The sequence below is a fragment of the Podospora pseudocomata genome, chromosome 7 (genome assembly GCF_035222375.1).
Source record: "Podospora pseudocomata strain CBS 415.72m chromosome 7, whole genome shotgun sequence".
Classification (NCBI taxonomy): Eukaryota; Fungi; Ascomycota; class Sordariomycetes; order Sordariales; family Podosporaceae; genus Podospora; species Podospora pseudocomata.
The window spans coordinates 895,151-918,721 of NC_085891.1; the positions used below are offsets into that span (position 1 = coordinate 895,151).

Consider the following 23,571-nt stretch of genomic DNA (forward strand, 5'->3'; position numbering starts at 1 on the left):
AGAGGGCATTGAAGCTCACGAGAGTTATCAAGTTGGTTTAGTTTTCCAGCCAGTCATAATGAACGCATTCGTATGGAGAACAAGCCACCATCACTGCGTTACCACAGCTCAATAGTTCCGTACCTGCATATGGCTTATCACCGACCAGCGGTATGAAAGAGGAACCATTTTAGTTTCTACCCATTCACCCAACCCTACTACGTATTCTTCGCAACTTTCAAAATCTCCTCCTCCATCTTCTCAAAAGCTCCCAACACATTCCCATACTTTTCAAACACCCCCTTTTTGTAACCCTCATCCACCCTCTGAATCGCCCCCTCCTCCTTCCACCTCTTCCCAATCAACTCATCAAACGCCTCCCCATCCCCCCTCTCAAACGCCCAAACAGCTTTATACGCACCCCCCAACGCGCACGCATTCCCCCCGACATCCAACTTGTAAACCCCATCCGCTCCCCCCAGCACATCCCCCAGCACCCGCGTAATAGCAGGGTTCAAACTCCCCCCTCCAACCAAATAAACCCTCCCTGGCTGCGCCGGCAACCCCTCCCTCGGCGCCGTCACCAACTTCTGACTCCTCAACCTCATGCTCAAAGCCTGACTCTCAATAATCGCCCTCGCGTCCGTCTCCTTGGCCCAGGGCTCCTTCACCTCCTCCAACCCCTCCCCCGAGTTGGCGTCACATGTATACCTCCACGTACCAGCCTTGATGTTCGGTACAATCTCGGGCAGGTAAAAGTACAACCCCAGCTTTGCCCTATCCCCCTCCTTTCGCACATCCAACGGCGCTGTCTCGAGCGCGTGCTTGTTAAAGTTCTCCCAGACATCTCCAGACCCAGAACTAGGTAGTACGTCACGCACTTTTTCTCTAGCCAAACCCCCATTCTTGTAGCACAACATAAACATGTACTGCCCCGGCGTGGTCGGGTGATTAAAAAAGTGATAGCTCGGATCCGGCTTGTAAACCGGCGTGCTCATCAAGAATGTCGTGCTAGTCCCCAGACTGACAATCGCATCCAGCGGCCTCAACGGCAAGGCCAGAATCGTGGCGGGGTTGTCACCGGTAAAAGGGGCCACCCCGCAGTCGGGGGAGAAGTTGTACTTGTTTACGAAATAAGAGGACACATTGCCCATGCTGCCGCCGCCGTCTTGTCTTACCTCGCCGAGTTTAGCTCTGAGGTCATCGGGCGAGCCACCCGAGGCGAGGTCGAGAAGGGGGGATGACCAGTTATTGGAGGGGATGTCCCAGAGGTTCATCCCGCAGACGTCGGAGATGTCCATGGGCGCGATGGAGCCGAGGAAGAGGGAGGCGAGGAAGGAGGAGACGAGGGAGATGCGGGAGGTGGAGGTGTACATTTGGGGGAGCTTGTGGCGGAGGCGCATGATTTGGGTGCCGGTGAAGCGCTGTTTACATATATCACCATTAGTTAGATGTAAGAAAAGGGATTGGAGGGGGTGAACAAACATGATGCGCCGCGCTCCCCGTGGCCTGAGCCAACCTCTCTGCCGTCCCCATTGTCTCCTCAAACTTGTCGCACTCATGCTGGGTGCTGTGATCTTGCCAGTTGGGGGCGAAGGGGTGTGAGAAGGCTCCCGCGAGTTGGTCAACGAGGGGCTTGTCCGCGGTTAAACCGCCGAGGAGCTGCTCGGCTTCATGGCTCCAGTAGACGCTACCGTGTTGTTGGCAGGAGCCGCTGATGCCCTTGATGCAGTTCAGGGGTGTGTTTTGCTCTTGGAGACGCTGGAGGACAAGGTCGAGGGACTCGAGCCAGAGGGCTACGGGGGCAAAGACCTCGCCTTCTTGTTCGTTGACGAGGACGCCCTTTTTGATCTTGTATTTGGCGCCAAAGTCCTGGTCGAAGTCGACTTTGGCGGAGGAGACGATGGAGAGGTCGGATTGGATGACGATGGCTTTGGGAGGTTAGTTTTGGCCAGAGAAGAGGTCCTGGAAAGTTTGGGTGTACCTTTGAGCTGTTGGGTTGAGAGGTCAAACCCCAGGTAAAGGGGTCCGTTGTCGGTCATGGTGTAAGTCGTCAAGCTCTATGTTCAACACCGCGGGGTAATTTGGACGCAGTTCACACAATAATCACCCAATGTTTCTGAGAAACTAACAGCAGTAGGAGAAGAGAGGAAAACAACTGATCATGATTCTTTTATTTCTTCCCGGCAAAACAGATCGACGTGGGGCATGGTCGTCATGAGTGGTAGCTGATCTCGCGGGGACCTTTTCCCCCCAGAGCTTCCCTCGCGCCTGTAGCGGATGGCGGGGCAGCGCATCATGGGAACAGGCGGCAGCCTCGTCTGATGGGGGAATTTAGCCTGATATCAGAGCTGGCGCGGCCGACCAATGCCAGCTCGCCGTTTTGGAGCTCTTGCTTTTTTGTTGTCGGGGAGGGCCTGTCCAAGCTGTCAAGTGGAGTGCTTGTTGAAGAGTGGGGGTGGGAGCAACTTCATTACACAGAGGAGCAGGAAGTTTTTCTGGAAAGAGACGAGTGAGAGCAAACTCTTCGTCGTAGATAGAGAAAATTCCGTCTGATAAAAGAAACTCCCGTCTGAGATAAAGAAACTTCCGTCTGATAGAGGAAGTTCCGTCTGATTCCAAGTTTGGAAGTGCTCGGTATAAGAAGAGGATTTAACAGCACACTTCCAACCCGAACCCTCACTTTCACAACTCCCGGCCGGCAGACCCCAGCCTGTCAGGGCCTCAGCCCCTGCAAGTGCAATGCTCCAGGCTGTTCTGTTTCCCTGCCCAGCGCCAGTGACGAAAGCCAACCTGGCAAGTGTCGAACCCGCCTCGCCCTTTTTTTCACGACATGGTAGACAAGTCCGAGCCTGCCAATTCACTGTTGACGGAATTGGGACCAACCGAGTGAGAAGCCACGAGACGATACCGTATACCCGACAAAGACGCGCCAGCCACGTTTCCTCGAATTCATTTTCGAGTGCCATCACTGGACGCCATGGATAAGCGAGCTTCCGGCGCATCGACCACTTGAAGGAAGCCCAGTATGCGATCTTCACCAACACCTTGGAGAACTTCACCTGCACTGGGACTAGTGTTGCTGGGACTCTACGCAACAGCTGTTGTCTCCAGTGGATCTATTTCCGAAACGCCAGCCGTAACGGCCCCATCCGTAACGACGACGGCGATAGTCACGACACCCACGGCGCCCGCGACGGCAGCTCTATCTGTCACTTCCCCCGGAGTCTGCGAATTCAAGACTATCAACTACATCACACATACCCTCCCGCAACAATGCTTGCGCTCAGCATGGACGAGCCCAAGACCGGCCGCTACAGCCGTCGTCGAAAGCACAGCTGCCGAAACGGTCACTGTCAGTATCACATCAGTTGTCGATAATGCGACACAGCAAGAGCAGACAGCTGGTACCGAACAAAAGGAGGAAGAGGAATCGGTGGCCTTCATGTCATTTGAAGAGTGGAAAGAGATGATGCTGCGCAAGTCAGGCCAGGATCCCGCCAACATCAAGAAGGCACAAAAACAACACCACGGAGATCACCACAAACCCGACCGTGAACCGGGACTCAACAACGACAACATGGACAGCCTGGGCAACGATGGGGAAATACTGGACTTTGACGCCCTCACGGAGAAAGTCACCGAGATCACGTCCTCCTCTTCTGGGGATGCTGTGGCTGAAGCCAGCAAAGAGGTACAGGAAGAACAAATCCTCTATGACGATAACAAAACACCATACTACCGGAGTAAGGACGCTGGAAAGACATGCAAGGAGAGGTTCTCGTTCTCATCATTTGATGCGGGTGCTACTATCCTCAAAACAAGCCCTGGTGCTAAGAACGCTAAGGCCATCCTGGTGGAAAACAAGGACACATATATGCTACTCGAGTGCCATCGGAAAAACAAATTTGTCATTGTCGAGCTGAGTGATGATATCCTTGTTGACACAGTCGTCTTGGCGAATTTTGAGTTCTTTTCCAGCATGATTCGAAAGTTCCGGGTCAGCGCCAGTGATCGATACCCCGTGAAGTTGGACAAGTGGGTGGACTTGGGCACCTTTGAGGCTCGAAATGCTCGAGATATTCAGCCTTTTCTGGTTGAGCATCCTCAGATCTACACCAAGTACATCCGTATCGAGTTTCTGAGCCACTATGGAAACGAGTATTATTGCCCAGTCTCACTGCTACGTGTTCATGGAACGAGGATGTTGGATAGTTGGAAAGAGCCCAGAGAGGATGATGAGCCGGAGCAGATTGAAGGGTCTTCCACTCAGGAGGTTGTTCCCGAGATCCAAGAGCCCCCTTCAGAGCCGACTTCGGTCATGGAGAGTGAGCAGGCCAACGATACAAAGGAGGCTTCTCCAGACACAATAGCCATTGATACAGGCTCGTCTCCCTGGCAACCATACGACAGCCACTTTGTGCTTGAGACCTGCGCAATGCGTTCGACTACGACAAGTGATCCGACACCTGCTTCCGGACCAGACGGTGCCGAAAAACACAGCAACTCAACTTCCAAAGCTGACGCCGGGGCCGAAAAAGCAGTACCAGCAGACAAGGCCAAGGAGACACCAAAGGCCGAAAAGATCTTCCCCTCTCCGGTGACAGGAGACACGGCCACTGGTCAAGGCCAACCAAACGCTGCACCCCCAGCGTCCAACCCTCCACCTCAGCCAGATAGCGGTGACAATGCCAACACGGGAAATCAGGATAACCAAAAGAAGCCGCCAAACCGTGCCAGTGACACCTCCCCAGACACCACCCCATCCCAAGGCTCAGCAAAAACCCCAGGCAAAGAAGGCGAAAAACCCTCCAACGCAACCCGTAGCAAGACAACTCCCACCTCAGGGCATCCCTCCCCCTCCCCCACCGTCCAAGAATCATTCTTCAAACAAGTCAACAAGCGCCTCCAACACCTCGAATCCAACACCTCCCTCTCCCTCCAGTACATAGAAGAGCAATCCCGCTTCCTCCAAGAAGTCCTCCGCACCATGGAGCGCAAACAGCTCACCCGGGTGGACTCCTTTCTTAACACCCTCAACCAAACCGTCTTTTCCGAGCTCCGCCACGTCAGAACCCAGTACGACCAAATGTGGCAGTCGACCGTCATCGCCCTGGAAACGCAGAGAGAACAATCCGACCGCCAAATCGTCGCCCTCACCACCCGCCTCAACGTCCTCGCCGATGAGGTGGTGTTTCAAAAGCGCATGGCGATCTTCCAGTCAGTGCTGATATTATCCTGTCTGGTTCTCGTAATCTTCACCAACCGCGGCGGTAGCGACTCATCCTTCCTGCCCCCATCCCTATCCCGTGACCCGTCCTCCGCGGCAGCGGCATATTACCGGCGATACGCAGCAGGGTTCATGTCCAACGGTGCCAGGTCCGAAACTGCCTCCCCACCACCTATCTCCCCCGTGCCGGGGAGTAGTCATTTTGATTCTATTCACCACAGGATGAACTTTTCCCCTTCACCACCATCCGCCTCGTCGTCGTCTGCTGCTACTCTTGCGGCGTCTGCGCTCCCGAGACAGACTTACTCCCCTACCGGCATTCATAAACGACCTGCTCCTGCTCATAGGGAGAAATCCCTCCCAATGATCCCGCCTTTAACTCCAGAGTCGAGTCGGGAAGGGACACCAGCTATTCACATCTCTAATCACGGCTCTCCCCCTGATGACCAGGATGAGCTGGGTAGTAATAACAACAACAAGTTGCAGCCGCTGCTGGAGGGGATAAGGGAGGAGTCACCCTCTCCTTCACCGTCGCCCTCGCCGTCACCCGGAGAGACGGCCACGCAGCGGAGGAGGAGGCAGCAGCAGCTTGACCAGCCGTCTACCTCGTCGCTCTTGTCGCTGTCGTCGACGGACTACCATGAGGTCTCGTCCATCGAGACGAATGGGGAGGATGGTGGGAAGGAAAGGGCGCCGTCGTCACCAGAGGTTGAAGGACAAGAATCAGAAGACGAAGAGGACGACCAAGAGAACGTGTCACAAGACAGGAGGGGGGCTAGGAAGCCGCTTCCTGCGTTGCCAGACGGTCCAAACTGAGCATGTACATAATAATGATTGTTACGAAAGTATTTTGTATCTAGCAGCATTGTAATTACCCGTGATATCCTTTCGCACAAGAAGCAAAAACAACTCTTTTCTGCGTGGTATGAACATCTCGTCACCTGGATTCCACCAAGACTCAAGCACACCACGACATCCACAGCGATAGCCAAGACATGAACAGCAGGAATCACGTAATAGAGTAAAGCAACACTGTTTAAAATCTATATGAACTTGGGCACAGCACAGTTCGTTCTTGATTCCGCTGCCAAAAGAAACAACACGCTGTGGTATCGGACGATCGACCTTTCCTAGACCACCAAGGTTTCAAGAAACCCTCTGTGACTAGCCCAATCTTCCCGCTCAAACCATCGCGATTGCCTGTAAGGATGCACCGCCTCTTCAGAGTGCCTATTACCCGTTCCCAGTTTCTCCTCCCAAAACACCACCCGCTAAAGATGATGACCGATTACCAGATACTGATCCCATTTCCTCGCCTCAGATCATCATCAACTTTGATGATTTGTCAAAGATGGCAAAGCAAAGCGAACCAAAATAAGAAGCAACTTCATGACATCATCAAAATAAGATGATCAAAGGAAGGATATCCGAGTGTCGCCAATCTTCGGTGACTGAAAGGTTGGTAGGTAATGATGCCGAGTTGGTTCTTGATTAGCCCATGTAGAGGCTAGGCTGCTGGATGTGGGAGTCATAGTCGTACTCCTCAAGCGCAGCAAGTCTGGTTCCACGGTCGTATTGAGAGCGGCGGCGGCGCTGCTCGTCACGAAAATGCTGGCCGGCATTGGGAGTGAAGAGGCCTGGTGGCGGACAAATGGTGTCAATATCAAACTTGCACCTGGTAGAATGACTCGAACTCACCAACATGCTCAGCGTTTTCACAGCTCCTCTTCATCTTGGACTGGTTGTCGGGGCCCGGGAAAGCCTCCTCCTCACCAGCCAACTCAGGTCTGGGACCATTGAGCGTGAAGTAAAGCTGCTGATGGTCAATAAGAGTTCGAAACTCAAATGGGAGAGAGAGTCGACCGTACCTTGGGGCGATAGTGAGGGGCCTCCAGCATAACAGAGCTGTTGCGGAACTTCTGGACAAGGCAGTCCTTGCCCTGGATAGCTGCAAATTGTCAACAGCCAATCCATCTCAGAAGAGTAATTCGAAAAGCTTACTGGCATATGAGATCTCAGCAACCTTGTCGCTCTTGAAGCAGTTCCAACGTTGGTTGCCACGGGCATTGACGAACTAGGGCACTGTCAGAAAATTTCAATATCCAGTTAATGGAGGATCACATACATCGATGATGTCGAGCGGCTACAAATTCGGTCAGTGTCAGGTTTGCCTCGGCATGAAAAAGAAAAACTTACGTCAACAAAGTTGATGAACGCATAGCCGACACTGTTATAGAACATCAGCAACTGGCTCACGCCGAAAGGAATGCTTGATGCACATACTTGCAGTCGTTGGCGAAGTCGATTCGCAAGTACATGAAGTCGTACTTGCCCCAGCTGGACTCATCCACAATCTTCTTCAACATCGCTTGGTCGACCTTGTTCGGAATGTTTCGCAGCATAATCTATGATGTGTTAGAAACCGATACTTTCTTTTTTCAAAGAGATAGATACTGACTGTGGTGCGGACATCGATGCCATCCCGAATCTTGTTGACATCAACATGGTTGTGATGGCCGGCGGCATTGTAGTAAGGGGACCGATTAACCCGCATGGCGTTCTGACGACGACCATCCATACGATAGGGCTGCATGCCCCTGGGACTGGCGTAGTCGCCATGGTGAAACGCTAACGGAGTGCTAGGCGGAGTATACAACGGTGCCATGACCGGCATGCCGCCAGTCATCGGGGTCATGGGACTCATGGGAGAAATGCCCTGGCTGCGTGTGGGAGTGTGGTCGAGAACGTAGCGAGCCGGCAAGCTGTGCTGAATACCGTGATAGACCACAGTGGGATACATGGCCATCTGCTGATGGGGCAATTGCATCCCACTGGCCGGCGAATGGGCAAGATGCCCAGAGGGCACAATCTGTTGATGATGAGAAGGCTTCGAGATACCCATTCTCTGAAACAGGTTGGTCATGTCCTGAACCGGGCTTCTCGGAGCGCGGGGAGCATGAACATCAAAAGGCTGGTAGGCTCCGCAGGTGGTGTCGGGCAGGGCAGAAATCAAGTTCAGGTAAACGCCCTGAGATTAGATGTTAGTCACATATAGATCGGATAAGACGAGGGAGTGTAGACTTACATTGAAAGTGCGACCATTGAGGGCCTCTGCGGCAGTAATGGCGGCATCGCAGTCACAAAATTCAACCGTGGCGTGGAAAGGAATGTCTTTCGTCCCGGATAGCTGGCGAAAAGCAAGGACCTCACCATGAGATTCCATGAGAGTGCGGACCACAGTGTTGGTGTGGAAAACGTCAAAATTCGCGCTCTCTTGGGGGAACGCGATAGCCCGGAGCAAGCCATCCGAAACCTGCTGGTGATTCTCACCAGGATTGCGGGCCTGATATGAGGTTAGCACGTATATCCGACCAGTGGCAGAAGCTTGACGCCATCACGTACCTGGTGAAACTCCGCCGCGGCAATATACTGGGCACGCCAGTCCTGGGAACCGAGCTGAACATTCTCGTGAATGTTGGTGGCATCGCGAATGTTGGAGAGAAACAAATAGACTCTCCCATCCTTCGCGAAGATGACGCGCTTACCCTGGCAAGGTGAACCAAACTGACTCAGTTTCTACACATATTGTTAGATATCTACGACTCATCAGGCATAGCCAGCACAGGACAAACCTCAAGATACGTTTCGACCTCTGACAAGGTTACGGAAGCCGTGGAAGAGAAGATAGTGACATAATGAGTGATCCCTAGCTCAGTGCTGAAACGGCCAGAGAGAGGGCCGGCGGCGCTGGCCAGCGATCGAAAGTTCTGCTGAGGGCCATTGGAGGGACCCTGTTGTCCATTGAGGGAACCATGAGCGACCACTGGTACAGACAAGGGCCTGAAGGCGGAAGCGGTCGGAGAGAGCTTCTGGTCCAATGTCGATTTGGAGGGGGTCGCGTTGCTGGAAATGAACGGGTCCTTTTCGGCCACAGGAGCAACATTACCGAAGTGCTCCGTCGACTTCTGATGAAACAATGAGTGGTTGGTGGGACCGTTGAGGCTCATGCCGGTGATGCCGGCGTACAGTTTGTTCGATCTGGCCGAGCCGTCATCGGGCGAGAAGGCAGTCAAACGAGTATCGGGGGTACCATCGTGTTTGTACGAATCCGCCGCGCCGCTCGAAGAATGAGGGGAGGACGGATTGAACGTCCCGTCACGAGACTGTGCCATTGTAACGACCTGGAAAAATCAAAGGTCGTTGTCGAGGGAGGTGAGCGAGAGATCCGATGGTCCGAAGGACACGACAAAGCAGAGGGAACTGGCGGTGGAGGTCTTGAGCCAAAACCCTTTGCAGGAAGTGTCAAAGGGAGAAGAGTTGGAGGGCAGGAAGAATTCCTAAGGCACAGAGCAGGCAGGTGACCAGTGGAGATAAAATCTCTGCAAGAGCAGTGTCAGTGGTGTCATTAGTTGGGATGAAGAAGGAACGAGTGGTCGGATCACCCTAAGGCAGAAACAGAGTTGTGCTTGCAGACGGAAGGAGCGGCTGGGGGAAATAACGACTCGGCCCCAGACGATAAACAATCGGCCTCAAACGACTGTCCAAGATGACTTTATCGTTTGGGATCATAGGATTGGAAACTGTGTTTCGTCCTCAGCCGGAGTGACTGCAGTCACTCTGGCGGCCGAAGACGGAACCACAACACAGCTCTGGCGGCTGAAGACGAAATCACCACCCGAATTGTGGGGGTAGGATCATCGGGAAGGACCACTTGGTGCCTGATTACGTAGTGATTCCAGGCTGAAGGCTTGAGGGTGAAAGAACCTTGGAGGGAAAGGCCGCTCTTTCAACTAGAAAAAACGAAACAGCTCATTAGGAAGGAAGTAATGATTTGCCAAAGCAACAACACGTGACTGATATATTGACTGCTTGTGTCAGGCAAATAGGGAAGTATGAAGGGGGGTTTTGAAGGATGATTGTGAAGAAGGAAGACATTGTGGAGAAGGAAGATATTGTGAAGAAGGAAGAGATCGTGAAGAAAAGAAGTGAGAGAAATGGGTGTTGTGGTGAAGAAGAGTGGTGAAATCTAAAAGATAACTTGAAGAATGTTACCGCGAAGAACGGTATCATGAGGAAGATAATAGCGAAGAAGGTAATGATGAAGAAGAGATATCGTGAACGATATCTTGATGAAGGAAACGCTACCTGCAAAGGAAGTGTGTATCCATGCAAGGCGCAATGTTTACTTACCCTGGTCGGCGACGTGGTCGACGTCGGATAGGAGGCCGACTTTGTTGACTTTGGATGGAAAGCCCAAAGATTTCAATGTAAGTTGAAGGACGACGAAGGCAGCTGAAACCTTATCCGTGGGCTCACGGATGTCTATGCGATGTCGATACTCAAGATTGCCACCCTTGGGTTGTTGATATTGTTTTGAGGGAAGAGTCAAACCCTAGCACTGAACTCCATGTTATATACTTGAGAGACTAGATCAACGCACGGTTAACGTAGATATGCCACGTCATGGCGATTAGATAGAGCAGTGATGATTCTTTTAGTGTCTTCTTATCGTGAAATACTTTTCGGACGAAACTGCGAAGGTCATGGGAGTATTCCGCCTGTTGTGTTTGATTATTAGTTGCTCCTGGATTCGAGAGGTTCGAGAGGATGTTTAGATGGAATATGTCATGTAATGCCGCTTAGATAGAGCAAGGTGAGATAAACAGCGCTTCTTATTGCGGAATATTTTTCGGACGAACCTGTAGAAGTTATTGGAACATTCGGGCTGCTCTCCTTGATTATCAGTTGCTCTTAGAATCAAGAAAGTACAAGGGGTTGCTCAAATGCAATATGCCACACTATGTTGGTCAGATAGATAAAATAATCTCCATGGTGTTTTCTTATCAGAACTCATGTTTGAGCAAAACCGTCCAGTCACAAAAATATGGTGAAGGATGAGAAGGGGGGAAGAGTCGAGAGAGTACCGGTGCCCTGAAGTTGGCTAAATATTCATAGTAGGAGCCACAAAGGAAAAGTAGTCAGCACAGAAATCAAGGGAAAGAAAGGAAAGCAAAGACCTAAGAAGGCTTGGAAAGAAAGGACTGTGAAATCTCACAACAGACCATCAGGCTACCTTGTTACATTTCAGGTGCCCCTGAGGTTGTTGTGTGTGTTTACAACTTTCACTGGCCGGGCCACACTTTATCAACACTCGGGACCTACCAATATGGTAGCTACGCAAGCTTTACTGCGTATCCGCGATGGTGGGATGTAAAGAAGCCTGATACCTGCCATCCCCTTGGCTTTGGGTCTACATGGTCAAGCCTTGCCCACATCTCCCAAGGTACCTAAGGTATACTTGCAGCTATACTCTCTCCAAGATACTAGTCTCACAATGCTGGTAGATGGTAGTGTCACTAACCGGCGCGAGATAACCTTTGGGGCACTGAATGGAAAAGAACCGATTTCCGAGAATTTCGATTTTATTCGTCTATCTGCTGATAGACAAGTGATGGTTTTCGGATAGATATGACAGGCACTTCGCAAGACCTCATCTAAGTTTGCCATAGAACAGTCGCCTTGTGGTCTAACTGAAACCGCCTATGGTCTCTTCTTTGTGATCATGGCCCCGGGAATTAGAGCTTGGACATGGCACAGTCGCATGCAAATAGGCATTCCACTGGCAGCGCTTGCTTATCATCAACATACAGTTACACAACCTAGAGTGAGCTTTACACTATATCTAAGACTTGAAAAACCGTCCGAGCCGCGCCGTACTTGACTAGCCCGGACGGACGGAAAACAGCTTTGAAATAGGATATAGATCTGTTGTGCAAAGTTCCGACAGAAATCATACCAACGTCTTGTGTAGTTTGAATCAAGAAGGGCGGTAAGGTCATTTATGTTCAGTACTAGCTATGTCAAAAATGACTTTTAAGCATAATATAATGACAGAAACGTGAGAAGCTTAATAGATTACATCCTAACATAATTTTGAAGAGAAAGAGGGAAGTGTAATCTTTGAATCCATCTTGGCGCCACAAAGGGGTTAATAGGGGTTGATGCTTGGCACCTAGCAACCAAGAGAGATTTGATCCCTCAGGACCACGACAAAGTCAGGTCTAAAATTTGTGGTAAAAGAATATCTCTTCCCATATTCTAAGTTCATACTTAGATTTTGAGGATGTGGCACTCCATCGGTGGTGCTATTTCGCCTGAAAAGCAATGAGTTTGGTGTTGCTCCTTCCTAGGAGTAGGCGCACGGGCCGTATCTGGAAGCAACTCCCTGGCCAGCTGTCGCAGCACAGACCACTGGCGCCCCAACGAGGGGCACGCTGACCGAACAAAGCATATATGTTGCTGCTGCGCAAGATGCCTTCAGCGCCGTGCCTTCATGACCAGTGATCAGCGAAGACCCAGGATATCATCGAAACCGATAGCTGGAGGAGCTTGATGCTCCATCATTCAAAATGCCGAGAAAAGCCCAAACGTGGGATGATTACGACTCGGCTGTAGCTCAGGTCCGTCGCTTCCAGCAATCGGGAATCGCTAGCAGCATTAGAGCACTTTCATAGACCTGGAATGCTGACTTCTTTATAGATCATCCTCGCGCCCTCCGACTCGGATTTCCTCGATCAACTGATACCAGTGTTGAAAGATGCGACAACGAGCAGCCGAATCGGATCCCTCGCCCAGAGTTTGTCGCAGTATGCCGAGGACCGCGAAGGCGACATCGAGCAGATCGGGTTGACGAAGCATGAGGAGTTCCTGGGATCCGTCAATCAACTACAAAAGGTGCGCGAGGGTACTGTGGCTTTGACAGCCGAAATCTTGGACCTCAACCAGTCCATCCAGGCCAGCACCGAGAAGTTGGCCGAGCAAAAGCAGGCGCTGGTCAACACGCGCGGGGTCAGGCAGAATATCACGGATGTATCAAACGCTCTGGAGGAATCGCTCAAGATATTGCGCGCTGTCAATAATGCGCACGAACTTATTCGGAAGAAGGAATATCATCGTGCCCTCAAGTCGTTGGAGGACCTGCAGAACGAACACTTGATCCCCACCATCCAGAACAAGTATGCGACCCAGTACAAGCTTGCCGACATGATTCAACGGTCTATCCCGGCATCTCAAAAGACGATTTCCGAGTCCGTCATGGCAGATTTGAACAAGTGGTTTCTGGAGGTTCGAGAAAAGTCCCAACTTCTTGGCGAGATTGCCTTTTTCGCGACACAGCAGCGACGGGAGAGGCAAAAGAAGCGTGCCGAAGTCAATGAATATCTGAAGAATTTCAAGTTGAATTCTGCCATCGAGCTGGTCTTTGATGAAAGTAATGAGTTTGACGTAATCGACAACGAGGAGAACCAGATTGACTTCACCCCGTTACACAAAGCCTTGCATACCCACGATGCTCTCGGTCAGGTCGACAAGTTCCGTGTAGAGTATGCAGCAACGAGACGACAACAAAAGGATCTGATAATGCCCTCAAGTTCCGAAAACATCTTTGCCGGGGGTGACGACGAGACGTTGATGGGACTTTTGGAGAACATTGCTGGATTTGCCATTATTGAGAAGGCGACCGTGATGCGAGCACCCTCAATAAGATCAACAATTGATGTAAGTGACTTTTCCCACAGCTTGGTAGTTTTTCTCTCTAACAGGACGGATAGGTCGATGAGCTCTGGGATTCCATGTGCCAAACCGCTATACGAGTGATCGCCAAGTCGTTACAGGAGGTCAACGATGCAGATTTGCTGGTCAAAATCAAGATGAACATTGCTCTTTTTATTGAGACTATGGAGGTATGTGGCTCCTTACATCTTGTATCTGAATATTCGTTGACAAGCATTAGAGTTGGGGATACTCCGTCACCATGATGAACAACTTCCAGCTCACCCTATTCTACAAATACGCTGAGCTTCTCCGCCGTCGCTTCGGCGAGGACTTCCAAGAGGTAAGCCCGCTTTTCGTCGTAACTCGTCTCTAGTTGATGCTGACAACTTTCACTAGATCGTGTCCACGGATGATTACATGCCTATGGCAATCAACACACGCGACGAATACCAAAAGGTCGTCGACGTGACCTGGTTTGTTGACGACAAACCAGAAGAAGAGCTTGTGTACGTATCCCGACCGTTTTCTACAGGATGTGTTTGTAAGTCATCGCTTGTTCTAATTGGGCCAGCTTCCCTTGCGTGCTGCCATTCTCACAGATGTATCCCTTGTGCTGCATAGATATTAGGAATCTGTTGAATCAGTTCTTGATTTTTACATCGGAGCACTTTCACAACCCGAATGTGGTTGATGAGACGCTACGGAAGGTTTGTCATATTTCTTTCTGATCTCCATGGGTGGGCGTACTGACCATACCTCTAGTCTCTCGATGAGCTTTTGACCGATATCGTCTGCCAGTCTCTTGTTGAACGGCTGAACTCGCAGTATCTAGGACAGATCGTGCAGATTTTGATCAACCTCGAGCACTTTGAGACAGCCTGCCAGGTACTGGAGCAGATCCTGATCCGGGAACGATCATCCACATCGGCTGGTGGACCGATCACACTCAAGGCGACTGAGGCGTTCAGAAGCAACAAGAAAGCCGCTGAAAAGCGCATCTTTGAGCTCGTCAACTCCAAAATCGATGACTTGGTGGACACCTCGGACTATGACTGGACAGCCACAACCCCGCCCAAGGAGACGAGCAATTACATGCAGACATTGACTAGGTACCTGTCTAACATTATGAACTCGACTTTGCTGGGTCTTCCGAGGGAGATCAAGGAGCTCATTTACTTTGATGCGTTGAGTCATGCGGCAAATAAGATCTTGGTAAGCCCTTGCCATATACACATCACTTCCCATCTAACACAGGTCTGACTTGGTATTGTCACCTAGGCCCTGCCATTATCTCCCGACGTCAAAAAGATCAACCCCAATGGCGTGGCTGCCATGGCCTTGGACGTCCAGCACCTCTCGAAATTCGTCGGGGGCCTTGAGAACGCGTTCATGCTGGAGCAGAACCTGGACGAGCTGCAGCAGACGGTGGCGCTCATGCAGACGGAGAACCACGACGAGTTCTTTGATATTTCCATCCGCAACAAGAAGTTTGGTCGGGTGGATGCCATGAATGGACCTATCTTGTTGGAGAAGTACGTTTCACCTCTCTTTTTTGTTTCTTAGCTTATGCTAACTTTTTCTCCTTCAGGCTCACCCAAACAGTCGATGCCCCAGCTCGCACAGCGCCGCTTGCTAACTTCAGCTCGCGTTTCGGGCTGAGGTGATCAACAACCAAACAACCTCTTCTTGCTGGGTCACACAATCCCAAACTATCCTCAACACTTAGCTTCGTAGCTTACTCAGAATAATGCATAATGATACCATGAAACAATTCAAAAAAAGAAGAAATAGTTATCATCATTTTTTTAGAATGGTGTGTCGTAAAAGAGAGGAAACAAAATCAGACAGATAAGATATATAGGATATATAAATAACCTTTCCCACCACCACAACCACAACCACCACCACCGCAAAACAACCCGGTACCTAACCTTGACAACGTGTAGCCATCCATATATTTCAGGGGGTAAAAAAGAAAAAAAGAAAACAGCCCCAAACGCTCATAATAAAAACAGCCAAAAAAAAAAACCGAAAAAAAAAAAAAAACAAACCCCACCATAACTACAACAAGCTCATTTTTTGTGTGCATGTGTGCAATGTGTGTGCGTGTGTTACATGATTCAAAAACAGATTCCTCCCCCGTTAACCAACATCTCAACTGGTTCAACCTAGAGGGACGACGTCTCCCCTTCGTGAACATGATCATGTATTCCGTTTACTGTCCCAACTTCCCAAACTGGTCTCCCACATTATCCATCAGATTCTGGCTGCTGCTCAACGGCTCGTTCTTAATGACGGGAGATTGCGCCTGCTGTTGCTGCTGTTGCTGTTGCAATGGTACTGCGGATGTTACAGAGCATAGGGGTACATGTTGTGATACTCCTGTGCCGTCCCAGCACCACCCAAGCCGCCTTGATGGTATTGTTGAGCCCCAGAGTAGTGTCCCTGATGAGGAGGATGAGAGTATTGACTTTGATGGCTGTTGCTGCTCGGTCCCGACCCGACCGCCCACTGCTGCCCTCCCGTTGTCGACGTGGTATGATGGACCTGATCGGCAAGAAGCTGAGCATTCTCTCCGAGGTCCTGCTGCTGGCTTCCTCCTACCGCCACACCTTCTTCTTGCTCTTCCCTCTTCAGCTCAGGCGACTTCTAAGCGCTCTGCTGTGTGAGATTCACTTGTTAGCCATGAGCTGGGTCATGTTAGGATGGGAAATCAAAAACACACCTGTTGCTGTTGAATAGTACCGTAGTACATCTCATCGGCGTTATACATTTGGGCCTGCGGTTGACCATATGATGGCGCGCCAGGCATAACACCGCCTGGGTACATGGTCTGAGGATTGCGGTAGTCGCCCTCTTGGGCAATCTGATGAACGCCGTAGTCGGCGGGGTTCATCGTGTGCTGACCGCCGGGGCCGGGACCAACACCAGGCACCTGGGGGGGTTGTTGGTTGGCAGCGGCGGCAGCAGCAGCAGCCTGGTTGGAAGTCCGCTTAGCGTGGGAGGAGGCTTCCTCGCGGGGAACGATGTCGATGAGGAAGTCAAACATGTCGGACTTGGCAAGGGCGGAGGCAATATCGGAGCGTTGGAGGGTGCGGCGCTTGTTCTCCTCAGCATGAATCCAGGCACGCATGGTGAGCTCAGTGATGAAGATGTCGCAGCCCTTGGCGAAGAGAATGGGGGCTTCGGCTGAGATCATCTTGACTTCGGGATCGGCCTTCATCACCTTCTTGATGCGGGCAAGGGGTAATTGGTGTTGTTTGTAGTCATGCTGGTCCGTCTCGAGGTGGTTGATGGTTTGCTGCCAGTAGGCCGTCAGGATGTCTTTGTAAGACCCCGTGAGGCCTTGGTGGACATTCGCCCATGTCCCGGTGTAGAGCTCTGATGGAGCAAAGCCTTGCTGTGAAAGATGCACACTGGCACCATAGTGGCCGCCCTTGCTGAGATCATACTGTGGTTGTTGCTGTGGGGGCTGGGGATGTTGATGGCCGCCGTGAGGGGCTGAGGAGGGATTTTGGGGATCCATGATGGCTTGTTTGAGTCGTTGGTTTTGGTTTGTTCTTTCAACGGTGCACTGCGTCGCTGTTTGCTTGCTTCGTAGCCTAGTCCGGATGCAAGCTCTTAAACAGCTGGGACAGACGAGGTTGTCGCGTCGGCGCGATGGCGCAGTCTTGACTTATACGCGGGGTAATTATCGTCGTTCTGTTACCGGCCACAGCTTTAGCATTTGCGCGCACAAGATGTAGGCTGTGAGTTTTCTGTCACGAACAATGTGATGCTTTCCCTGGGCGTTTGTTTACTTAAAGCTACCCTGATGTCACAGTCCAAGAACCTCTTTGGCCCCAGAACACTGTTCTTATTGGGCGGATTGATTGGGTGGGCAGCGGCGCGTGTGATAAAAAAGGGACGAGTGGGAGCGAATGGGTGGAGTTCAAAATGGCCGTCTGGGAACGTCCACTCAATCAAAGCTCCAGTTGGGAGGGGTATGAGATGATTGGGTGAGATTTGGATGGGTGAAGGGAAACCTTATTGCTGGGTTGAAGAAAGATGCAGGCGTGGTATGATAGGAGGAAGCTTATATCGATTACGCACCTCGAGAGAGATATCGTCTCTTTTTCTGTCCACAACGCGGGCTTCTGCTTTGTCTGACGTTGCAGGAGAGAGAAAGGAGAGAACCTTGGACAGCGATGACAGCGATTGATGAATTGTGCAAGCGGTCAGTCAAGCCGGCGGGAAAGGTTGGGCATCAGTGAAGAAACACTCGGAACAACGCGCTGGGACAGCGCCGACAGGGGACTCTGTGTGGCGCAGGCGCGGGACTTCAGGCCTTCTCCAGCAGCAAAACTCCGGTGAGGCTGCCCAACCGCCTGCCAGCTGTCAATTGTACAGCGCACCAGCCTCAACTTGTCCGCCCTATGACGGAATCGGCGAATCAAAAACTTGGAACTGCATCAACTGTTTCTCCATCTGCCGGGACCAACGCACGGCCCATTTGGCGGCCCACCCACACCATCCAGTCTCCGTCGCCAACATAGCAGCCCCACCATCGAAATTTGACTGCAACAAGAGGCTCTTGATTTTTCTGTCGCGATTTTCAAACTTTTTCTTCCCTCGAAGCACTTTCACTTCCCCAGTTCACGGACTGGCGCATATCGCGAACAACATGATGGCTTCCATCGCCAGCCTTTCGGAAGCTGACATTGATCGGCTTCTGTCAGAGGCCGAAGCTCGAATTGCAGCTAACAATACCTCCAAAGCTGTAGCCGTCGCGGCACCAACAAGTAGCAAGGCCATCGCCATCACCACAACCTCCACGATGTCTCAGAACCAAGAGAAGAAGGACTCCTCAAAGCCTGAGAAGCTCTCTGTTCGCGTCCCATCGCTTCCTCAGGACAAGAAGAAGAAGGTATACTCGTCGCCCCTCCCATTTCCCCTCAGGTGTTCCATGAAAAAAATATATCCCATATAAATGACGCTGGTCAAGTTGCCGTCATGGCTAACTAGCTGGCACCAAAATGATTACTTTACATCATAGTTACTTTGATTGAACACATCATAATTTTCTTTTCATGTTTTCGAAGGTTGCCGTCGTCGAATGGTTGGCTAACTGAAAATGCAGGAAGAGAAGGACAATGCGGGAGATGGCTGGTTCAACATGCCCCGCACCGAGTTGACCACAGAGTATGTACCTTCGTCAACTACTTGGATGGTTGTAACTGACGCTTGGCAGACTCAAGCGCGACCTTCAAGCATTGCGCATGCGTGATGTTATCGCGAATGGCAAGCAGTTTTTCAAGAAGGACAACCGAAAGGATTTTGTTCCTACCTACAGCCATGTTGGCACCATCATAGCTGGCGCGACGGACGGTAGCAACCAACGCTTGACCCGCAAGGAGAGGAAGCGCACGATTGTGGAGGAGGTCTTGTCCAGCTCCAACACGGCCAAGTACAAGAGCAAGTTCCACGAGATCCAGGAGAAGAAGATGTCGGGCAAGAAGGGTTTCTACAAGAAGCTGGTTGCTGGCCGCAAGAAGCGTTGATGATTGCGCTACTGGCAAGTGGTGGCCGAGTTGGTGAACAGACCATCGACCTTCGACGCACCTTGCAAGATGAGAACAACAAAAGGCTTCGCCCACAATGGGCATTTACTTGGGGTTGACCGGCACCGTGGCAGTCGAAGCGACAGGAGCAGAAATTTGACTTGCGCTACAGAGGACGCCATGGTACCGAAGAGCTGGTCGGTAGCTCGAGGATTTGTGAGCAGACTGGAAATGTTTGTAGCAATCACATGTGGACTGAGAATGTCTGCATCAAGCCGTCAGGGGAAGGGCGTAACAGGTTGATACAGGTCATTATGATCTCTTGAAGAGGCCTCAATTCAATACGTCGAAATATCATTTATTCTGTTCATCCCGTGCTTGAAATTCCAACCTTGTTACCATCAGGTGATGCCTAGTACCATAGTTCATGACATTCAAGATAATTTGCTGGGCTGTTCTTATCGATAAGAACCCTGAACCCTGAGGGCCAATTCGGCTCCAAAAAATTGGCTGAAGCGCGGGAGTGGGAGCTGGTTGCGTTCGAACATCCAACCGGTGTCAGTCGAGGGTCACGCAGAGATGTATCCGCCACGGTTAATACGGCCACTACGGCCCTTATTGCAGGGGCGACTGGTATGATTCTTGGATGGCGGCTACAGAACAAGAGAGGACAGCAAACTGACTTTGTGGTGGTTGCGATATGTGACAGCCCCTCGCCCTGCGTCGACCGGTACAAGTCGGCATCCCGCGTGCCTCGACACAGCTCCGCACAAATTCTACAAAGTGAGCTTGCGCCAATTGGTTTTGTTTTTGGGGATATATGTTGACGAGTTTTGTTTCTAGAGCTCCAGAGCCACCAGCGACGACGACGAGCAAGACGCCCTCACCTACCACCCCCGCTGCCGCCGCCGCCCCGACGACACCTGCTGCTGCCACTCCTGCCCCCGAGACCCCTGCTGTGAAGACTGCGCCGGAACCGACGGTTGTTGCGCCGGCGGATATTCCTGTTACAAAGACTGTTGAGGTTCCTCCTGTTGCCGAGGCCCCTGCTGCTGAGGTTGAAGCTGCTGCTGCTGTTGTACCAGAAACTCCGGTTGTTGCCCCGGCTGATGTGCCTGTGGCGAAGGATGCCGAGACGGAGGTGCCAGTGGAGGAGGTGAAGGAGGTTGCTGTGCCCAAGGTTGAGGAGGTTCCTGTTGCGAAGGAGGAGGCGCGGAAGGTTGAGGTCAAGGAGACGGCTGCTTCTAAGGCCGAGGAGGTTGTTGCGCCTGTGGCTGAGGAGACCAAGGCTGCTGAGGTTGAGACACCTGTTATCGCTAAGGAGGAAGCACCGGTAGCTGCTGCTGAGCCCCAGGTTGTGGAGACTCAGGCTGAGCCAGAGGCCGAAGCTGCTGCTGCTGCGCCGAAGGCTGAGGCTGTTTCTGAGGTCAAGGAGGAGACTCCGGTCGCTGCGAAGCAGGAGGCCCCAGTAGCTGCTAAGGAACAGGTTCCACCTGCCGTCAAGGAGGAGGTTCCCACCGTGGAAGAGGCTTTGGCTGCCGTTAAGGAAGAGGCTCCCGTTGTTGCCAAGGAGGAGGTGCCAGTCGCGGAGGAGGTCGATCCAGTTGCTTTTGTCACTGAGAAGCTTGCCGCCGCTGAGGCTGCCGCTGCTAAGGTTGCCGCTGTTAAGGCTGCCGCGGCTAAGGCTGCTGATGCTGCTGCTCCTGAGCCTGTTGCTACACCAGCACCCAAGGCCCCTGTTGCCGCTGAGCCAGTTGCTACCCCTGAGCCTGCTGCTACCCCAGTGGCCGAGGCTCCTGCTACCCCCGCGGCTGCCGAGTCTGCTGTCGCCGCCACCCCCGCGGCTGAGACACCCGCTCCGGTTGCCCCTGAGGCCAAGGCGGTTGCTTCCACGAGGTAAGATATCCTGTTGAAGGCTGGACAACCATGACACACAAAGACTGACACTTGTCTCCACACAGCACCAAGCCCAAGAAGGCCAAGAAGCCCGCCGCCCCCAAGCCTTCCTCTCTCTACGTCCGTGACGACAAGCCCATCGGTACCACCGAGCTCTCCCGCATGCCCCGCGCCCTTGAGGCCCTCTACCTCGAGCCTCTCCGCCACGAGGCCGAATGGGGCGTCCCCACATGCGACCTCCAGCTCCGGTCGTACTCCCTCCGCAACCTCGAGTTCTTTTGTGACTTTGCCCTCCGTGCGGCGTACTACATTGGCCTGCCTGCCTTTGGCCCCGTGCCACTTCCGAGGATCACCGAGAGGTGGACCGTCCCCAAGTCTACTTTCGTGCACAAGAAGTCGCAGGAAAACTTTGAGAGAATCACCCTGAGGAGGTTGATCCAGATCAAGGATGGGCACCCGGAGACGGTGCAGTACTGGTTGGCGTTTTTGCAGAAGTATGCTTATTATGGGATTGGTATGAAGGCGAATGTGTGGGAGTTTAGCAGATTGGGTATGTTTTTTTCCTCTTGCGTTTGGAATATGTTTCACAGATGCTGACGTTGGTATTCAGATGTGGCTCAGGAGATGGACGATGGTCTCCCGAAGACAAAGAAACTGCTCGAGAGCAAGTGGAAGCATATGGGTGCTCACGACAAGATGCCCTTTATGGAGGATTTGGAGGAGTACCTTGCGAACGAGAGGAGAAAGATTCCCGGTGGGAGGTAGAAAAAAAATATAGACGGGAAAGAATTGTATGTATAGTCTTGGGTGTGCTGCTGTGTATTTACTGTACGAATATCAGAAATGTGTATGGCAATTTTGGGTGGGTGTGGTTGATTTTGTCTATTCCAAATGATGTGAATATTCACAATGTAGCATTTCCTTCCCTATCATACACATTCCGTTACAATTTGCTGGCTCTTAATCAAGCCCAATCGCCTCCCTAACCTTCTCCATCGTCCTCTCGGCGCTCTCTTTCGCGCTTTGTGTACCTACCTCCTCGGTTTCCTTGACCCGCTTCCTATTCACCTCTGTATCCTCCCCAAGCAACAAGAACCTCTCCCTCACCTCCTCCAGCCCCGCAACAACAGCATCGGCAGTCAGCATCTTCAGCTGCGCCAGCGTAACGTCTTTGCACTCCTCCGCCACCTTTTCCCCCGTCTTGCCCGTGAACCCGCCCAAGATCTCGAGCAGATTCGCCACGCCCGGCCTGTTGACAGGATCGTACTCCCCCACTGTTGCACTTATGCTATCCGTCCGTGCAGCGTTGATCTTTTTCCTTATCGTCGCCTCGTCGTCGTTGATGAAGATTTTGGACTTTGGGTTGGGGTCGGACTTGGACATTTTTTTGGTGGGGTCCTGGAGGGACATGATGCGGGAGGAGGAGGAGTCGAGGGAGATTGTTTGGGGGGAGGGGAAGATGTGGGTGGACCAGGCGGAGTGGAAGTTTGTGACGCACTCTCGGGCGAACTCGAGGTGTTGCTTTTGGTCGGAGCCGACGGGGACGTGGGTTGAGCGGTGGAGGAGGATGTCGGCTGCTTGGAGAATTGGGTAGGAGAAGAGGCCGTGTTTGAGGGCTGGGGAGGAGATTGTTGGGTCTGGGGAGGAGGAGGAAAGGGGGGTGGAGGTGAGGGTGGAGAGTTTGGACTGGGAGGGGGGTTAGTGAGAGGGGTGGTAAAAGGGTATATAAGGCAAATTTACCTTCCACTGTGTCATACGGGATAGATAGCCTGTTGAAGCGGTACAACTGAGTATCCATTGCAGCTCGGCATGCTGAGGTACGCTCCCCTGATAAAAAATGGTGCTCCGTTCTGGGTTGAGGCCGATGGCAAGCAGGGAAGTGAGCATCTCACGCCTGTTTTGGCGGAGCTTGTCTGCGTTGCCTGGGATGGTGAGGGCGTGCAGATCGACGATCGAGAAGAAGAGCTTGTCCGTCTCGCGGGCGTTGTCTTGCATGTCCTTCCATTGCTTCAACGCGCCGAGGTAGTTCCCTAGGTGTGGCACGCCGGTGGGTTGGATCCCGGAGAAGATGATTTTTGGCTTGGACGCATCCCCCTTGATGATCGACTTGATTGGGGGTGACTTCTTGAAGGATAATTTCTTAGCAAGTGACTTCATAAAACGGAATCTCTTGGTGGGTGAGCTCACATCATGATGGATGAGTGTTGTTGACAAGGTTCTTGAGTTTCTTGGTGATTTGAGCGCCAATCGAGGGGCACTATGGCCCAATTTGACAGTGACATTCATTTTGAATGTAACTAGAGAAGAATTGTACTGGACGAACCTCTGTTACGCTCAAAGTTCATCCAATCTCACTTAGTCGTTGCTCAAAGC

The 23,571-nt window shown here is 51.9% G+C and overlaps 8 protein-coding genes across 8 annotated transcripts; 4 read left to right on the forward strand and 4 right to left on the reverse strand.

Annotated features, from left to right (window-relative positions):
• Positions 1-197: 197 nt before the first annotated feature.
• QC762_702440 (uncharacterized protein) lies at positions 198-2,602 on the reverse strand (the record flags this gene model as incomplete). Its single annotated transcript, XM_062893101.1, has 3 exons — positions 1,964-2,602; positions 1,465-1,910; positions 198-1,403 (listed from the first exon to the last, which is right to left on the reverse strand). Exons 1-3 carry the CDS (start codon positions 2,019-2,021, stop codon positions 198-200), a joined length of 1,710 nt encoding a protein of 569 aa, XP_062739062.1. The 5' UTR covers positions 2,022-2,602.
• A 405-nt stretch (positions 2,603-3,007) lies between these two features.
• Positions 3,008-6,025, forward strand: QC762_702430 (uncharacterized protein; the record flags this gene model as incomplete). The annotated part of the gene is made up of 1 exon (XM_062893100.1): positions 3,008-6,025. One exon carries the CDS (start codon positions 3,008-3,010, stop codon positions 6,023-6,025), a length of 3,018 nt encoding a protein of 1,005 aa, XP_062739063.1.
• A 213-nt stretch (positions 6,026-6,238) lies between these two features.
• QC762_702420 (uncharacterized protein) lies at positions 6,239-9,980 on the reverse strand. Its single transcript, XM_062893099.1, has 10 exons — positions 8,842-9,980; positions 8,612-8,773; positions 8,295-8,552; positions 7,668-8,237; positions 7,493-7,614; positions 7,331-7,436; positions 7,211-7,283; positions 7,078-7,157; positions 6,908-7,025; positions 6,239-6,846 (listed from the first exon to the last, which is right to left on the reverse strand). The coding sequence occupies exons 1-10, from the start codon at positions 9,379-9,381 to the stop codon at positions 6,701-6,703; spliced, it is 2,175 nt and encodes a 724-aa protein (XP_062739064.1). The 5' UTR covers positions 9,382-9,980; the 3' UTR covers positions 6,239-6,700.
• A 2,512-nt stretch (positions 9,981-12,492) lies between these two features.
• Positions 12,493-15,539, forward strand: SEC15 (Rab GTPase-binding exocyst subunit S15). The gene is made up of 9 exons (XM_062893098.1): positions 12,493-12,669; positions 12,749-13,765; positions 13,819-13,950; positions 14,001-14,102; positions 14,159-14,268; positions 14,334-14,469; positions 14,525-14,974; positions 15,041-15,294; positions 15,351-15,539. The coding sequence occupies exons 1-9, from the start codon at positions 12,619-12,621 to the stop codon at positions 15,424-15,426; spliced, it is 2,328 nt and encodes a 775-aa protein (XP_062739065.1). The 5' UTR covers positions 12,493-12,618; the 3' UTR covers positions 15,427-15,539.
• A 747-nt stretch (positions 15,540-16,286) lies between these two features.
• Positions 16,287-18,023, reverse strand: HAP5 (Transcriptional activator hap5). The gene is made up of 3 exons (XM_062893097.1): positions 17,855-18,023; positions 16,488-17,464; positions 16,287-16,423 (listed from the first exon to the last, which is right to left on the reverse strand). The coding sequence occupies exons 2-3, from the start codon at positions 17,286-17,288 to the stop codon at positions 16,412-16,414; spliced, it is 813 nt and encodes a 270-aa protein (XP_062739066.1). The 5' UTR covers positions 17,289-17,464; positions 17,855-18,023; the 3' UTR covers positions 16,287-16,411.
• fcf2 (dTDP-fucopyranose mutase) lies at positions 17,912-19,302 on the forward strand (the record flags this gene model as incomplete). The annotated part of the gene is made up of 3 exons (XM_062893096.1): positions 17,912-18,668; positions 18,882-18,943; positions 18,993-19,302. Exons 1-3 carry the CDS (start codon positions 18,426-18,428, stop codon positions 19,300-19,302), a joined length of 615 nt encoding a protein of 204 aa, XP_062739067.1. The 5' UTR covers positions 17,912-18,425.
• A 2,058-nt stretch (positions 19,303-21,360) lies between these two features.
• Positions 21,361-22,064, forward strand: RSM10 (mitochondrial 37S ribosomal protein rsm10; the record flags this gene model as incomplete). The annotated part of the gene is made up of 2 exons (XM_062893095.1): positions 21,361-21,748; positions 21,809-22,064. 2 exons carry the CDS (start codon positions 21,361-21,363, stop codon positions 21,961-21,963), a joined length of 543 nt encoding a protein of 180 aa, XP_062739068.1. The 3' UTR covers positions 21,964-22,064.
• On the reverse strand, positions 22,059-23,554 carry MSW1 (Tryptophan--tRNA ligase, mitochondrial). Its single transcript, XM_062893094.1, has 2 exons — positions 22,939-23,554; positions 22,059-22,884 (listed from the first exon to the last, which is right to left on the reverse strand). The coding sequence occupies exons 1-2, from the start codon at positions 23,482-23,484 to the stop codon at positions 22,159-22,161; spliced, it is 1,272 nt and encodes a 423-aa protein (XP_062739069.1). The 5' UTR covers positions 23,485-23,554; the 3' UTR covers positions 22,059-22,158.
• Positions 23,555-23,571: the final 17 nt, after the last annotated feature.

Coding starts and splice junctions, on each gene's coding strand:
- QC762_702420 (XM_062893099.1), bottom strand. CDS start 9,381: ATGGCACAGTCTCGTGACGGGACGTTCAATCCGTCCTCCCCTCATTCT. Junction 8,774..8,841: donor AGGTCGAAACGTATCTTGAG/GTTTGTCCTGTG, acceptor AAACTGAGTCAG/TTTGGTTCACCTTGCCAGGG. Junction 7,284..7,330: donor GCTCGACATCATCGATGTAT/GTGATCCTCCAT, acceptor ACAGTGCCCTAG/TTCGTCAATGCCCGTGGCAA.
- SEC15 (XM_062893098.1), top strand. CDS start 12,619: ATGCCGAGAAAAGCCCAAACGTGGGATGATTACGACTCGGCTGTAGCT. Junction 14,269..14,333: donor AAACCAGAAGAAGAGCTTGT/GTACGTATCCCG, acceptor TAATTGGGCCAG/CTTCCCTTGCGTGCTGCCAT. Junction 14,470..14,524: donor TTGATGAGACGCTACGGAAG/GTTTGTCATATT, acceptor CCATACCTCTAG/TCTCTCGATGAGCTTTTGAC.
- HAP5 (XM_062893097.1), bottom strand. CDS start 17,288: ATGGATCCCCAAAATCCCTCCTCAGCCCCTCACGGCGGCCATCAACAT.
- MSW1 (XM_062893094.1), bottom strand. CDS start 23,484: ATGAATGTCACTGTCAAATTGGGCCATAGTGCCCCTCGATTGGCGCTC. Junction 22,885..22,938: donor CCCGTATGACACAGTGGAAG/GTAAATTTGCCT, acceptor CCCCCCTCCCAG/TCCAAACTCTCCACCCTCAC.